The sequence below is a fragment of the Schistocerca piceifrons genome, chromosome 2, assembly GCF_021461385.2.
Source record: "Schistocerca piceifrons isolate TAMUIC-IGC-003096 chromosome 2, iqSchPice1.1, whole genome shotgun sequence".
NCBI lineage: Eukaryota > Metazoa > Arthropoda > Insecta > Orthoptera > Acrididae > Schistocerca > Schistocerca piceifrons.
Window position 1 is genome coordinate 3,306,834 of NC_060139.1, and position 17,668 is coordinate 3,324,501.

General features: G+C 46.0%; 1 protein-coding gene across 1 annotated transcript in view; it reads left to right on the forward strand.

Annotated features, from left to right (window-relative positions):
- Positions 1–17,041, forward strand: part of LOC124777942 (mediator of RNA polymerase II transcription subunit 15-like) — a 55,109-nt gene extending 38,068 nt beyond the window's left edge. Inside the window, exons 2-7 of the mRNA XM_047253493.1 lie at positions 14,630–14,841; positions 14,955–15,099; positions 15,259–15,413; positions 15,502–15,912; positions 16,329–16,493; positions 16,644–17,041. Of these exons, the coding sequence (XP_047109449.1) occupies positions 14,630–14,841; positions 14,955–15,099; positions 15,259–15,413; positions 15,502–15,912; positions 16,329–16,493; positions 16,644–17,041 (1,486 nt within the window). The remainder of the gene's footprint in view (positions 1–14,629; positions 14,842–14,954; positions 15,100–15,258; positions 15,414–15,501; positions 15,913–16,328; positions 16,494–16,643) is intronic.
- Positions 17,042–17,668: the final 627 nt, after the last annotated feature.

The following is a 17,668-nucleotide window of genomic DNA, read 5'->3' on the forward strand; positions in this document are numbered from 1 at the left end:
TTTCAATCGCCTTACAGCCGATATTTGGTTCTAGTGACGAATGAGTTTGCTGACCACTGATCTACACTATTGCATTCATTCTTGCTTCATTTGTCGACCCGTGACATAATGGGAAAGCAGTATCACAGTGAGACTAACTCATCAGCTAATGTGATTCTGGAAGCTGTCACTATTACAAACCCAGAAACCTGTATAAAGCGGAGCTCTCGTCGAAATATTTCTCGAAATAGAGGAAAAGTTTTCTACATACTTGTCCAGTACCATACGGTACACGAATTACATATTTACGAAGTATCTGACGATGTGGGTGTGGTTTGGTCTTGTTGCTAATATACAACACATACTGTTTTCATAATGCTTAATGCAACATGGTGAAGTCAGAGTTGGCACTTGATAGCGATATGCCTAAGAAAATTCTTAGTAATTAATTCTTAGTAAATCAATTCTTACGACACAGAGATCTCTGCGCCTCCCTGTCCTTTACATCTTCTAGAGCATCTCATTATTTGAAAAGGCTTCAACACGGAGAGTTTCGTAGGAATAGAAAATAACATTCCTTCTGTTTGAATTTTAATTATCGTACATCCACCACAAAAATAAAACTCAAATTGTTCCAACAAAACACTGTAGACAAACTCGCTGCTTCGAGTCGTCGTCAGATAATTCGTTCACAAACATCTGTGTGTATCATTTTATTTTCATTTTTTAAAATTTGATCATGCATTGTTGACCGCGGTACTTCAGTTCCGCTGCTGTTTAGTGAATGGATTTATTCGGAAACAGCTCAATTGAGCGGCACGTTTCCCTCTGGCGTTCTCTGTACGTTCACTTCGCGGACAGTTCTTGACGCTGCCTGGAACCAAAGTTAAGTTTCTCCTAATCAAGCACGGTTGCTTTACGAGGTGGGGCCTTTCCAAAGCGATGTCTAAGCGAACACATTGTCTTTCTCTCTTTGCTTGCAATATTTGTGGTGTCCTTCTCCTCCTCCTCCCCCCCCCCCCCCCCCCCACACACACACATACATATAGTTTCTCAATAAATTCTGTGTCCGATCACATTAGCCGTGGATTCATAACAAACATTGCTATACTGACACAAAAAAATACAACAGCGGCAACGATGATTTCCCGTAACTTTAAAGCAGGCCAAACAATGAAACAATCTGCTGCGACTAACGACCACAAACATCACTGTCTAACATAACAGTCCCGATACTCTGGTTTTTATTACCCAGCCGGCCGCTGTGAGCGAGCGGTCCTAGGCGCTTCACAGTCCGGAACCGCGCTGCTGCTACGGTCGCAGGTTCGAATCCTGCCTCGGGTGTGGATGTGTAAGATGTCCTTAAGTTAGTTAAGTTTAAGTAGTTCTGATGACCTCAGATGGAAAGTCCCACTTTATTACCCACTGCGGAAGAGCGCGCCAAGCTGCCAGAAAGTAACACTTCTGAGTACGGTATCGCATGGGTGCGAACACTATCGTTTATATTAAATTTTAACAGTTTTTACAACAAAAGTCTAAGCAGTGCCGTAAAATTCGACAATAATTAAAAAAATAACATTCGTCATTCTTTAGTTTCCTAAGGATCCTGGGAGGTATGAAACTAGATCACAGGACAGTTTCTTTATGAGTCTTCTGCGACACACGGATACTAACTGAAGGATGTCATTAGCCTTTAACAACAAAAAGTTGCCGGTAAACGCCAGAAGACCTGACCTTTTACAATAAGATGGTTCAAATGGCTCTGAGCACTATGGGACTCAACTGCCGAGGTCATTAGTCCCCTAGAACTTAGAACTAGTTAAACCTAACTAACCTAAGGACATCACAAACATCCATGCCCGAGGCAGGATTCGAACCTGCGACCGTAGCGGTCTTGCGGTTCTAGACTGCAGCGCCTTTAACCGCACGGCCACGTCGGCCGGCTTTACAATAAGACTTCACATCTACCCAGCAACGCAAAGTTTTGATCGCTACACTTCCGGCCAAACCAATAAACGTGGAACGCAGGAAACCGGTTTGGAGTATAATACCTACATTCTTTACTGCACCAAAAAAGCCACCTCACATTTAACTGAAGGGAAAACAGCACAGGCGTCATAAAGCGTGAAAAGCTACAAAACTGTTTTGCAGCAGGGAAGAAATCAGTTCCACAGTTGTTTCTACATGTGAGTCACAAACGGCAAAAATCTTCAAATATTCGCTTTTGAAGTAAAAATAATCACATTTACAAAAATATTCATGTATCAGAAAATCGAATGAAGTCCAAGAATGGGCGACTCATTGGATTCCATATTTTTTTTTTTTTTTTTTTACATGTCAAGGAAAGTTCCAATCATTATAAGAACAGACAACAGAAATATATGCTTTTTGTGCACGAAGTATGTATTTATTTTCTCTTGCTATCAGCGTAGAAAGCCGCAATTATTCATAAATTCGAAGAAATTTCTTCATCAATAAGTTTTAGCTTATTCACTAAATCAGTGAAATTAAGTTGTTTCTAGCTTTATTTCCCGACAATTCATGTCTCTTGATAATTTAATGGTGCATGGAAAGCAAAAATACAAGATTTCGTTACTTAATCAAGAAAGTAAATACATTCATTATCTTTCGATGTATGTCACTGTTTTGTTACCACTTAGAGCGCTAGTGTAACAACTTTCACACCGCATTGTGTCGCGACTGTATTTATTACAATGTGACAAACATTAACTCTGTTATTTGACTTTCTTTCTCTGGTGCCGATGTTCTTTGCTTCACTTCTGTTGCGGGCTTTCGCTTGCTCGTTCAGTGTGTTATGATTAATCGAGCGTTTGTGATTTCTGACTCTCAGCACCCGGATTGTTTGCCACAAACTACTTGCACTGTCCAAAGTCAAGACTTCGCGGACGCCCTGCACTAAAGAGCTACAATTTTGTCTCTGTAGCAAACGCGCATTAAATGCTTTCTCGTAAAGTCAATTCCTTTAATGTTACGCTGCGGTACTGCGCAGTATTCATTAACTGTGCGCTGTCATCTCTCTTGACTGAATTTTAACCGGGAAACAAAAACCTGTGAAAAATAAAATATTTTCAGAAATCAGATCAGCGCTGCACCTTACTAAAATCTAATGGTAGTGCACTTCAAAGTGTAGAGCACAATGGACGGCGTTAAGTCCCGACTAGCAAGCTGATTTGCACGGAAAGAGCAACAGGAGATGGGCGTGGTGAACTTTCCCTTTAGTGGTCGATGCTAAATGTCAAGGGTCACGAGAACATCGTCATTGCACCGACATTATAAAATACTGGCTTTTCCTAACGTAGAAGGTGCAGGTCGTAAAACTAAGGATAGGGTCTCACCTCCAACCAAACGGTTTATGCGCTTTTCCATGAATAAAAGTGAAGGTTCAGCATCTGACGTCACCTGAAACGTCAGCGATACTCTCACATTCAGCGAACAACAAAGAACTACGCGTGGGTTTAGAAGTTCTTTGAGAGCAAATAGTACTTTGTCTAACTGACGTTTATACTCTAGTGCAGTATCAGGCTACTGGCACAGGAATTTTTCAATCAGTTCTTAAATCTGTAATAGGAGCCATTTACATTTTCCAGGTCAATTCTTGTGTCCGAAACCACCCGTCGGCTTTGACCAATGACGTAATGTGTGATATTTTGTTTGTGCCGCAGATTGCTGTCGATGAACGTTAAATGATTTCTCTGGATTTCCTCGTTACGCGCGTATATTAAAAATTCGATGTAGATTGTTTTGTTTTCATCTCGTCATTGTTTTCGGCATCTTTTGTTAATGAAAGTAGTCGTGATTTATAAGCAGTCATGATTTATAAGGTCTTGATTTCTCACGTTGTTCGTTATGGATGAGTCAGTTGTTTTTACTGTGAAAATTCTGCTTCAGAAAATGAGTGACAGTAAGTCAACTATAAAATTTTTGCAATCATTGCTGAATTACGCAAGTGCAGTGTCTGTGGGAATTATATGGTTTTGAAGAAGGTTGCGTTATCATGAACTTCCGACGAATACATGTGGAGATGCAGAAAAAATAACATATGGACATCCATACGCAGGGGGACGTGGTTCGAAAGATCGGGATTGAATTTAGAATTAATTGTCATGCTAACCTACTATTTTTGCTATGATTATTCTTGCAAATCTGTCATGCATGAAGCAGGGGTTTCGTGTGGCACTGTAGTCGACTGGTTCTCGTTTTGTAGAGAAGTCTGCGGGGAATTTATAAAGTATAGGGGGGTCATTGGGGGGGGGGGGGGGCAGGGGTTATAGCTGAAGTAGATGAGTCACATTGTGAAAAGAGAAAGTACGAAAGGGGGCACGTGGTTGTTGGACTTGGGGTTTTTGGAATAGTAGTTTCTGGAGGAGATTGTGCTGATGTTGTATTTAGGGTTGTACCAAATCGAACTAAGGAAGTCTTGACATCTTTAATAGAAGATTATGTGTAAGAAGGTTCTGTAGTCATGTCGGATGGGTTTGCTTCGTACAAGGGATTGGGTGAAAGGGGTTATCATCATTTGGCGGTGAATCACGGTATTCAGTTTAAAGATTATAAGACGGGGGCCTGTACTAATACCATCGAGGGGTATGGGGGGGGGGGGGCAGGGGGGGGGGGGGAGGGGCTACAAAATCTGTTGTCGGGCGGGGAAAGAGAAGGATTTCAGTGTTGTAATGCCATTTAGATGAATACTGTTGGAGGAAGAGTATTCCTAGAAGTTATTGTTTATTTCTTGCATTTATGAAAGTAGTCAGTAAAATGAACAAGCCTCGTTTTGTTTGTTAGGTGTTGGTTGGTCTGAAACTTTTTTCTGGTATTACGTTGCGTTTTTTTGTGTTACTGTATTGTGCGAGTGCACAAATGGTTTCTCTGAAGGTAGTTTTTCTGTCATTTTAATATTTTCTGGTTACAATGGTGGGCCGAGGGGCATTGCTGTGTCTTTGCCGGAGGGTTTATGTGATTGACTCGTGGCTTCATTTTTATTATTATTTTAAAATTTTGCGTCCGATTGAGGGCGGGTGGTAGGGAAGAATGGTACCTCATTCGTTCCTGGCAGTTTGTGGTTCTTATTATTTTTTTCACTATTTATTCTGGATTTTGCCCCTTCCGTTACAGTATGACGTTCAAGCATTATTATTTATTGATATGCCCTTATTTCGTTATTGTCAGTCTCGGTCTTTGACTCCTTTGGAAGTTCATACGCGGTAAGTTTCTTTTGATCTAGCCACTTTTATGTTTTTCTTTTCAATGTTTCTGCTTAATGTGTGTAAAGGTTTTCAGTTTTTGAAAGTCTAGTCGTATTCTGTAGTTTGCTAACAAAATCATTTTTAAGCGCGTTTCTGGTAAGATTTTTGCGCAACAAACAGTAATATTGGAATCGATAACTAGAAATGACCTACATAGGTTTCTTCTAGTTACCAATTCAAAGTAGTCGACGGTTCATTATTTACATTGTTCTTGCAGTACATGTGGAAAATATAATACATGCACTCACAATTGCTCTCGTGTTCTTATTTATTTCAGTCATCTTCAACTCGATTAAATGAAATTCGCGCGTAAATAATAGTCGCATTAAACGTATTATTTTATATGGCATGCTACATTCGTTTGTTTACGAGTAAAATCCGTTCCATTCATAGATTGTCCATTGCAGCATCTTTGCCTTACGTATGACGTCATTGGTCAAAGCCGATGGGTGGTATCGGACACTAGAATTTATCACATTTCCCATGATCTATCGATATACTGTTTCGATCCTGACTGAAGAAAACGGCACGATTTCTCAGTGATTAATATGCTTTCATCTGGTGAGGGTTTCACCCTTCACAGAACTACTGCGGTGCAGGTAAGTCACAAGGCTACGTTTTCGTTCGACCTCGCCCAAGCTGGATTACTTTTTTCCTTGCTAACTAGCTACGTCACACTTGTGTCTAGTAAGCTATGTTATTCGGTATACGGAGTGGCTCTAACAGTAGAATTAAAATTCCAGCCGTCTGTACAAACTTCGACCCTTGGTAACCTGTCATACATGAAACGTGATTTGCCTTTGATCAAGATCTTGACACACTCAGCTGCCAGATTCCAATCTATTATTATGACAAGATAGCTCAGTGTTAACGTGAACTGCAGATTTAGTTGTCTCACTGGAATTTAGTGTTCTGGTCATATCTGGATTAAAAATTACACCAGGGGAGTATACTGTGTGTGCTTTTCTACACCCTCAGATACAAATCAGTAAAGCCTACAAACTGCCTAGAAGTGCTTCAATTTTTACAGCGAAGACTGTAGCAACTTCCTTCTTAAAGGTATTTTCGTGTCCGACTCCCAGAGCGCTGTTCCAAGTATTCAACACCGTTCTTTTGTCGTTGCTGTAGCGACCACCATAAACACTCATAACGCCCGCCACCAGAATCGCGTGATCGATCTACGATCGCACGTTCGATACGTATCGCTTTGACCCCGCGACTTCGATAGACAATCATTCTTGGAAATTACCAACACCGGAGATGAAATAAAACAACAAACCGTTGTATTTTGGATGTGAGACTGGAATATGTTCGCTGTTAACGGAGAAGCCAGACAATCTTTTGCTGTGGGTGCATTCCCACGCTGCCATCTGCTATAATGAGGAAGCTGACGCTTTGGCGAAGCTAGCTGTATCTACAGGAACTGTTCTAGATTTGAAATTGCCATATACAGACTACTTACGCGAAGTCGAGAGCAACGGAAAACAATGGCAAGAGATGCGGAATGTCTCACAACAGAAAAAAGGTGGCTATTATGAGGCATTACAACCTCAAATTCTTACAAGGCGGTGGTTTAAAAGGCTGCATTTGGACCGATCTACAATTTCCACCTTCACTTAAATACGCTTTAACCATGCCTCGTTTCCTGAACATCTATACAGAATCAACATTTACGATTCCCTTGCATGTGAGTGTGACTGAGTCAGTAACCGATGTAAACCACATCTTGTTTTCGTGTTCCAAATCTGACAATGAACGATCGGAATTTCTGAAGACTTTGATGAGTATGGGTTACCTGCTCCCTCAAACAGTCTTCAGTTTTGATTTCTAAAGAGGTACAGGAGTATCAAAACTGATCGTCAATTTTCTTAGGAGAATAGGGAAAAATCTAAGATTTCCATTAATTTGTATTATTTATTATTACATTTAAGTAGTAGCGTGAACTGGTAACATAAATGTCTAGTTCACTTATTCAGTTTGTTAAACATTTGTTGTGAAAACAAATTGACCGCTTGACTTTCCAATTCTGTAAATACCACTGAGGACCTCGATGGTAAAGATGCAATTTATGTATTTCCTCTGTACAATTACGTATTCTATGGAAGCATGCATTCTCGATGGCTAAACTGAGTACGAACTCTGGAGGCCAAACAAACAGACCCTTTCCCACTAATACAGCAAGCAAAAATCTAACGCTCATCCGGAGGTGAAGCTCTACCAAGTTTAAAAAAAACCGTCCTCAGAAGACTGGTATTATTATATTTTACGCTATGTTAGATTTACATTTTTGAAGCAAGCGGTGCATCTAAGGTAACCTTTCTCTTTGGCTACGCTGTACCGTTCTTGATTACGAAATACTGTAATGCCATCGTGTGCGTCGTCGTTGCTTCTGTAGCAGAAGAAACTGGCCAGGTGCGAGGAGGAGTCGGGCTCTGGGGATTATGTATATAGACACTTCATGGATACTGAGAATCGAGAATCTCTACGATTTGTTATCAAAATTGATAATGGCAAGATATCGGTTCCGGGGATTCCAAGATTTTGGAGGTTCTTTTTTTTTTAATTTTACGTTTGAAGTCAGATAACAAAAGACGAGAAGGTCTGTGATGATAATTTTCGGATTGTTTTTCTTTACTTTTACTGTGAAACCTTGCCCCTTGCCAAATTTTATGATTATACGTCAACGTTAAGTACCCCATAGGTTTTGTTGAGAGTCTGCGAGTGTCTATGTGACGTAAATGGCTGTACTTGTGATTGCACTGAGTTAGAAGTTTCACTTTTTACACCGCCAAATGAGACGTATGTCATAGGGAAAGAAAGAGTAAATGGAAGAAAATCTGCACTGTCAGCAAAAGTAAAACAAAACATATGAAAATATTTCTTGGACCAAAATCTGTTGCTGGTACTATTAGAAGTGAATTAACTGCTTTCAAAAGCATCGTATTTTTGGACATCATTGACACTGAAATACAGAAATATTTATACTGAAATTAAAGCTAACAGTGTTGTTTTCGAGAGTCATTCGACGTCGAGAATAGAAATAATGACACTTTGGGAATTACTTTTCCTCAAATGTCAAGTAAATCATAGTGATGTCACTGAACTAGGGGGCACGGAGGGATCAGGAATGGACATAAGTCATGCTGTGGTGAGTTTCAAGACGTTTCTATTCCTTCTTAAATATTTAAATTTTGATAACAAGACTATTTGAGATCAAAGAAAAGCAAAGAAAAATTAGCACCCATCCGTGGCTCTCTGGATGAGTTCGTGGCTAACTGCAAAGTAGTTACGGTCTCAGTGAATACGTCATCACTGACAAAAAACTGCAGGTTTCCCCTTGACGTTGCAGTTTTATTCAACATACTCGTATTCCTAACAAGCTAGCAAAATATGACGAACTCTTCAAGATACAAAAAAAATGTGAGCGTGGACAACCGATACAAACTACGCTTTAGCTTCGTCACTCTTAGAACAGCGACTGACATGCACAGGGGAACCGAGAAGAAAGAGATCCAAGAATTCTACCTTACGATTTTCGAGCTCCATCACAATCTCTTTTTGGGTAACGAAACGATATTACTTTGTACTTTGTTCGAAAGAAAAATCTGTGTTAATACTCTCTCCTATGAATGACGATTGTGCAACAGATTAAAAATTGGGGAGTCAGATACTGTGATGAGCTACAATGCAACAAAAGATGGTGTTCATACTGTGGAGCAGATGAGTGACACACATTCCGTCGCTCGCATTACGACAAGATGACCGACTATAGTGTTCTGTTCTCCGATGTGAATGGGGAGGAATAATTCGAAAGTTCTCTACTTTGGCAAACACAATAACTCCTAAACACCCAGGCGTTTATTTCTGAAGCAGTTGGCTGCATCCCTGATAAAACTATGCCTTCAAGAGAAAGCAAAAACGAATTGCCACTCAGCAAACGTCAGAGATACTGAGGACCACAAACAAGATTAAAGAAGAGCCTAGTCCGAAGTAACGTGGACCCTGTGTAACATGTGGACGGGCAAAGAACGCAAAGCCCGCAGAAAGGTGTTATTTTGTTTGGAACCAACATGTTACAATAAGTGAAGTGTGCGAGAAGTGTCAACACGATGACTCTGAGCCGAATGGGTAAAATGTACTGCAGCTTATGAAGACTTAGTACATTCATATAATCAACAGCTTCAGTTGTAAATGGTTCTACAGGTTAAAAAAAAGAGGGAATATTTGTGTGTTCATTTGTTTATTAAATAATGTTAGAATTTGTGAATTTTAACAAAATGGTTTAATTTTGTCTCGAGCGCCACGTGCTCGCTCTGTTGCCTGTTTGCAGCTACATCCAGGACCTTGTCTAGTGTGCATGGCTGCACTCTGGCACCCCACCCCCTTCCCCCCTCCCAAAACAAAAAAAAATATCTTGCACTCTCAATTTCCAAATTTTATAAGCCTTTCTTTTTATTCCAAGAGATTTGTATGCTCTACATTTCTCTTCCATCATATTCCCTGTGCGGTCATATTCTGTGCATCTTCGCCATACAAAAACAGTAACAATATTCTCTAACTACGTATTCTCTCTCTTCCCTCCACGTGTTTCTTACTCGATTCCCGAATTTCATTATTCCCAATCCGTTTTTGTAATCATTTCGTATGCATCTACTTAATACTCTGTGAACCACTGTATGGTATGTGACGGAGGGTAACTTGTACCACTGGTAGCCATTTTCTCTCGTATTCAGGTCGGTAACAGGGTGAAGGAAAAGCGACTATCTAAAAGCCTCTGGAGGAGGCCAGATTTGTCGCATCTTATCTTCATGGTCCGTTCACGGAAAGTACGTCGGCGGCAGTAGAATTTTCCTGCAGTCTGCGTCAAACGCCGGTTCTCGTATTTGCGGACTAGTGCCTTGCGGAAAGAAGGTCGCCTTCCATTTTGTGTTTCCCATTTTATTTCGCGAAGCATCTCCGTCATACTTACGTGTTGATCGAACTTACTTGGTGGAGAACCCGAACACTAACAGGAATCCTGAATTGGCCGAATTAGCATTCTATACGCCGTCTCCTTTATCGATGAGCTACACTTTTCAAAAATTCTCCCAATAAAATGAAATATAGCATTCGTCTTCGTTAGTATAAAGCTGACGCACTCATTCCATTTCATATAGCTTTGCAACGTTAACGCTCCATGTTTAATCGAAGTGACTGTGTGAAGCTGCGCCCTATTAATGCTGTATTCAAACATTACAGGAGTTTTCCGAACTCTTATGCATTAACTTACATTTTTCTGCATTTAGAGCAAGGTGCCATTTACCACACCTACTAGCAACGTTGTCTAAGTCATCTTGAATATTCCTGCAGTGACTCAACGACGACACCGCAGAATCTTCAGCAAACAACCGCAGAATCTTCAGCAAACAACCGCAGACTGCTGCCCACCCTGTCCGTCCCATCATTTACGTATAAAAAAAATGATAGAGGTTCTGTGTCACTTTCTGGGTCTCTCCTGATGACACCCTTGTCTCAGGCGAATACTTGCCGTCGAGACCGCGGTCTGGGTTTCATTACTTGAAAAGTCATCGGCCACTCACGTATGTTTGAACTTAACCTGTATACTCGGACTTTCGTCAACAATCTGCAGTGGGACGCCGTGTCAAATGCATTCCGGAAACAGAGGAATGTGGATTCTGCCTGTTGCCCGCCATCCGTGGCTTGTAGGATATCAGGTAAGGAAATGGCGAGTTAAGTTTCAAGTGGTTTTGCCTCTCTAGAATAAGATCTTTCTTCCCAGGCATTAGAGCATTATATCGTACAATTGAAATGGGTCTCTTTACATCTACAAACTCCGTTGGGCACATTTTTTTCCTGATTCCATTACTAAGCACACAAACGAAACTGCTATTCTGATAAATTAATAAACTTTATGCTAAGCGTTTCTTCGCTTAGTGCCATCAACTTTTTCTTTCCCATACGTTCAAATTTACGAACCTGAGAAGGCAAACCTGGTCGCCTAGTAGTTCTCACATTTATCGTGTGTCTGTGCGACGATCCAGCATCTCAACAAATCTAAGCGCATGTCAGGTGCTTCGTACATTAGGAACCAAACGACGTGCTTATTTTGTTATGTCACATCTCCCATCTCCCACTAAATTAGGTAATTGTCAGGTGCACAATAAACTCAATGTCTTGCTGATCCCACGTAATTCAGATTTCTATCAATCCGCCTTTCTATTTTATCTTCAGCCACCACTATCTCTCAGACAAATATTTACATTGCAGGCATCTGTTTACGGTTCATAGTCACCTACATAAACGATATTCAGTAATCTTTTAGATGGGACTACTTTTTCTACGACTATCGTTTTTAAAGTTATGTGCATATTAGTACGGACATTCCGATTTTATTCCCTGCAAATCATGTTAATTTCACTTCTATGTAGCATCTGTTGCTGGCCTCTCATCCGATGCTTTGCAGTCTTTCTTCCTCTACCCTTTTTTTTACTAAATGACAAGTTTTTCGAGTTAACACTGCATAAAGATAATTTATAGTTATTTTCTTAATTCAGTGGTATATTACATCTTGTTTGATTAATCAATCTCGCCCATCGTACATCACTAGGTTACGAACGGAATTCGTATCTGGGAACGGGTATGTTTGCAGTCCACCATTCTGCATGTGGTCCGAAACTAACACATTTCACGTTCACATGCCTTCCATATGCTACAAATAGCCTTCTTATGGTGTTCCGTTTTTGAAGGATGTTCGCTACAACCAAACGAAATGAAACCCACGGTGCCGGAAATGCCGTCTTGCAACTCTGTTTCCCAACACAAAACGTAGGACGTTCCATGTTCAGGCAATCCTAGGTTCTATGACAGTCATGGTTCTTTGATACCAGAGAATGATTTATTATCGCAAAAAAATGCCGAGTTGCACTGGGTTCAGAATCTATGTTAAACCTTAGGTCGTCCGAAGACTGGCTGGTGAGCCAGATCAAAGGTTACAGGAAGGAAGTGTTGCCACCTCCAAGAGACCCGTGTCTAGTGAAGCACAGCAGTGTTCAAGGCAACCTTCGTGTTAAGGACTTCTTTATACTTACGTACGCTGGCTGAACTTTAACTCTACCGACAAAATTTCAGGGGTTGTTCAGAGGGGTTTTGGAAGTACTTTTGTACGCGGTACCTCAAGTCTCTGGCGACTCGTTACAGAGCAAAAATATAACTGACTTATTCGGTTTGTTAAGAAATTACCTTTGTTTCTGGTAATACCTTCGCAACGCGTCATTGTCCCGCTACTTTTGTGCTATCAGTGTACCTACTGACGAGGTACATGTCGTCCACCTCCTCCTCAGTAATCCTATCCATTCTGCTTCAGCCTTGCCGGGAAAACCAACCACACACACACACAACCCAGAGGCAGTGAATGCAAGCACGAGGGGCCAAGTGTAAAAATAGTCATTACTGTTAACAGCAAGAACCGTGACTCAGCAGAAGTGTGTTTCCGAACAGAACGCACAAGGCATACCACGCACTCACTCGCGCTTTTTCTGTACAGGGCGGACACGAAGTTGAATGGGGAAAGAAATCAAACGAAATGCTATTGCACTGAGGAAGCAAAAAGTGCAAAGGCAGCGAAAAAATAAATATTAAGTAAGAAAGTGACGAAAGTATTAGTATTTCTAGGTTCCGATATGTTTCTAAGAAGACCATCTCTTGAGGAATTCATTTCTGTGAACACTGACTTCATACGCCACTGAAGCTGGATGTCTGTTGGCTAAGACTCTGTAGTGCTTCCTTCCTGTAGATTTCAGACGATTTTTTTATGGTGTCGCCGTTATTGTAGGCCGGTTACAAAGTGCATCTGAAAATTATTTGGCGATAGCCGGCGACCTGACAGCACTAGCGCGCGCGTGAGCGAGAGAGAGAGAGAGAGAGAGAGAGAGAGAGAGAGAGAGCGTATGGGTCCTGCAAACTTGGTTGATAAACTAAATACACGTTGCTCTGTATCCTCTGTATCCACGTGTGCAAACGAACGTCTGGCAACTAAGTCGGGGCTCAGATTGTTTACAAAACTCCTGACAATCCAAATCAGCGTTGTAAGCGGGGAGTTATTTATCTCCAACGCCGCAAGCCCTTGCCTCGTGTGAAACTGTTTGCAAGCCTGACACGTGGCTCTGGAACGTGGGACATTTTTCTGTCAGCTTTGGTATCTGTGGTGTGCGTACTGTAAGACCTTCAGTACACATACCATCAGATTATTTGACTTGTCGCTCTAGCGAAGTAGGCGAGTGTCAGCAATATGTCTCGTGGTCTTATCGTGGCGTGTTTATCTTCTGCCGTTAGGTCAGACGATAGAAATGCCACTTGCACGCTTAGGGTAGCAAATTGACGGTGACCAACTTTAAACAGAACTTGATTAATTTTCACACACATTTATTAAACTAATAACAATCATAAACCTTACTTAAGTTGATTCTGGATGCTATTTACAATTGACAATCTGAAATTCCTTTGATCTTGGTACGCTAATCTTATTCTCACATGTCTCTGATAATTGACAAAGTGTCTACTCATTTATCTTCATGGCTATGTAGAGGGATATGATAACCTTATAGGCGCAGACTGAAACTCGACTGCAGACTAATGCAGACTGACTAATCGGAGGTCTGTACACTCGTTGTAATACCTCGAGCGTTCAGGTATCACTGCGCGAGTGTGATCCGCGAGGAGAAAAGGTTCTACGTTAGCAGCAATCTCATTAGCTGCGTTACATATTAATACGCGGATCGGCGGAAGCAGAATTTGGTCCGTCTCTAAGACAGCGCCATCTCGTAGTGCGGAGACGGACGAGCGCTGCGCCTGCGCTGTTGTGCTTAGCGGGGTGCGCTCTAGTGGGAAAGTTGTGTACGCGCTGATTACGCGGAACTGTGTACACAACAGTATCAGAGGAAAATGGTGTACATTCGACAATTCTAACAAGTGTTATGCAGTTACTGCAAACATTCTTCGTCAAGGCTCATTCTTTCTTCCCCGCCGTCGGCATGTTTTGGATGCCCGTTTTAGTCACTACAGTTTTTCAAGCGAGTAGGGCGACGCCAAAAATGGATACCTGAGGTGTCCGAAATAACATGGACAGTATGTTTCATAGTTAATTTCACCTGGAATCTGCTGGCAAGTCATACACAAATCATTTTCTCGACAGTGTTTGAGACATTTTCTCACCACGCACTCAGCAGTGCGACTAAGCACCCCATCTGTATTTGCCCCATAAGTAGTGCGAGATTATTACCTTCTGGATACAAACATCTGTACCACTTAAGTGTCTACACTGCAAACAGTGATCTAGCACCTCCGGCGGTACTCCGCAAAGTTACTGCCATTCGATTGTGCCATTCCAGCACTAATCGAAGTGCTAGGTTTTTCAGGTGCCAGCCAGCCAGCCAGCAAGCCAGCCAGCCGAGCAGCAGCGGTCCAGCCGAGCAGCAGCAGCAGCAGCGGTCCTGGTCCCGATCCCACTCCCAGCCAGGAGCAGAAGTTCAGCCGGCAGCAGCCAGCCAGTCCTCCTGCAGCAGCAGCAGCAGCAGCGGCGGTCCAGCCAGCCAGCCAGCCAGCCAGCCAGCCAGCCAGCCAGCCCGCCAGCCAGCCAGCCAAGCAGCAGCGGTCTAGCCGAGCAGCAGTAGCAGCAGCAGCGGTCCCGTTCCCTGGTCCCGGTCCCGGTCCCAGCCAGCAGCAACGGTCCAGCCGAGCAGCAGCCAGCAGGAGCAGCAGCAGCAGCGGTCCTGGTCCTGGTACCAGCCAGCACCAGTGGTCCAGCGGGCAATAGCCAGCCAGTCCTCCTGCAGCAACAGCAGCAGCAGCAGCGGTCTAGGCAGCCAGCCAGCCAGCCAGCGAGCCAGCTAGCCAGCCAGGCAGGCATCCAGCCAGCCAGCCAGCCGGCCAGCCAGCCAGCCAACCAACCATCCATCCAGCCAGCCAGCCAGCCAGCCAGCCAGGCAGCTAGTCAGCCAGCCAGCCCGCGAAGCAGCAGCGGTCCAGCTGAGCAGCAGCAGCAGCAGCAGCAGCAGCAGCAGAAGCGGTCCTGGTCCCAGTCCCTGTCCCAGCCAGCAGCAGCGGTCCAGCCGGCAGCAGCCAGCCAGTCCTCCTGCTGCACTAGCAGCAGCAGCAGCGACGGCGGTCTAGCCAGCCAGCCAGCCAGCCAACCATTAAGCCAGCCGGCCAGCCAGCCAGCCAGCCAACCAGCCAGACAGACAGCCAAGCAGCAACGGTCCAGCTGAGCAACAGCTGCAGCAGAAGCAGCAGCGGTCTCGGTCTCGGTCCCGGTTCCGGTCCCAGCCAGCACCGGTGGGCCAGCCGGCAGCAGCCAGCCAGTCCTCCTGCAGCAGCAGCAGCGTTGGTCTAGCCAGCCAGCCAGCCACCCAGCTAGCCAGCCAGCCAGCCAGCCTGCAAAGCAGCAGCAGTCCGGCCGAGCAGCAGCGGTCCAGCCGAGCAGCAGCAGCAGCAGTGGTCCCGGTCCAGGTCCCGGTTCCAGCCAGCAGCAGCGGTCCAGCCGAGCAGCAGCAGCAGCAGCAGCAGCGGTCCCAGTCCCGGTCCCCGTCCCAGCCAGCAGCAGCGGTCCAGCCGGCAGCAGCCAACCAGTCCTCCTTCTGCACTAGCAGCAGCAGCAGCGACGGCGGTCTAGCCAGTCAGCCAGCCAGCCAGCCAGCCAGGCAGCCAGCCAGCCAGCTAGCCAGCCAGCCAGCCAGCCCGCAAAGCAGCAGCGGTCCGGCCGAGCAGCAGCGGTCCAGCCGAGCAGCAGCAGCAGCAGCAGCGGTCCCAGTCCCGGTCCCGGTCCCAGCCAGCAGCAGCGGTCCAGCCGGCAGCAGCCAACCAGTCCTCCTTCTGCACTAGCAGCAGCAGCAGCGACGGCAGTCTAGCCAGCCAGCCAGCCAGCCAGCCAGCCAGCCAGCCAGCCAGCCAGCCAGCCAGCCAGCCAGCCAGCCAGCCAGCCAGCTAGCCAGCCAGCCAGCCAGCCAGCCAGCCCGCAAAGCAGCAGCGGTCCGGCCGAGCAGCAGCGGTCCAGCTGAGCAGCAGCGGTCCCGGTCCAGGTCCCGGTTCCAGCCAGCAGCAGCGGTCCAGCCGAGCAGCAGCAGCAGCAGGAGCAGCGGTCCCAGTCCCGGTCCCGGTCCCAGCCAGCAGCAGCGGTCCAGCCAGCAGCAGCCAACCAGTCCTCCTTCTGCACTAGCAGCAGCAGCAGCGACGGTGGTCTAGCCAGCCAGCCAGCCAGCCAGCCAGCCAGCCAGCCAGCCAGCCAGCCAGCCAGCCAGCTAGCCAGCCAGCCAGCCAGCCCGCAAAGCAGCAGCGGTCCGGCCGAGCAGCAGCGGTCCAGCCGAGCAGCAGCAGCAGCAGCGGTCCCGGTCCAGGTCCCGGTTCCAGCCAGCAGCAGCGGTCCAGCCAAGCAGCAGCAGCAGCAGCAGCAGCGGTCCCAGTCCCAGTCCCGGTCCCAGCCAGCAGCAGCGGTCCAGCTGGCAGCAGCCAACCAGTCTTCCTTCTGCACTAGCAGCAGCAGCAGCGACGGCGGTCTAGCCAGCCAGCCAGCCAGCCAGCCAGCTAGCCAGCCAGCCAGCCAGCCCGCAAAGCAGCAGCGGTCCGGCCGAGCAGCAGCAGTCCAGCCGAGCAGCAGCAGCAGCAGCGGTCCCGGTCCAGGTTCCGGTTCCAGCCAGCAGCAGCGGTCCAGCCGAGCAGCAGCAGCAGCAGTCCCAGTCCCGGTCCCGGTCCCAGCCAGCAGCAGCGGTCCAGCCGGCAGCAGCCAACCAGTCCTCCTTCTGCACTAGCAGCAGCAGCAGTGACGGCGGTCTAGCCAGCCAGCCAGCCAGCCAGCCAGCTAGCCAGCCAGCCAGCCAGCCCGCAAAGCAGCAGCGGTCCGGCCGAGCAGCAGCGGTCCAGCCGAGCAGCAGCAGGAGCAGCGGTCCCGGTCCAGGTCCCGGTTCCAGCCAGCAGCAGCGGTCCAGCCGAGCAGCAGCAGCCGCAGCAGCAGCATCGGTCCCGGTCCCGGTCCCGGTCCCAGCCAGCAGCAGCGATCCAGCCGAGCAGCAGCAGCAGCATTCTCGGTCCTGGACCCCACCGAACACCTGATCCTTAGTCTCTTCTTCCCCGGCCTTACCATTACCTGCGCCTCAATCTATGTCCGCCCTAACGCCCCTATTCCCTTCCACTTCCTCTCCCACACTGACCGTACCTTCTCCTCCTACGTGATCGCCGCCGACCTCAACATCCATAGTCGTTCCGCCGCCCAGTTACGGCAGTGGCATCGGTGCCTCTCCTCCCTTCAAGGCGACCTCATCCCCATCCCCCAGCACACCCGTCCCTAATCCAACTCCACTCCCGATGTTATCCTTCCTCCCCCAACCTCCTTGGCCGCATAACGGTGGATGTCCTGGAGCCTATTGGTAGTGACCATC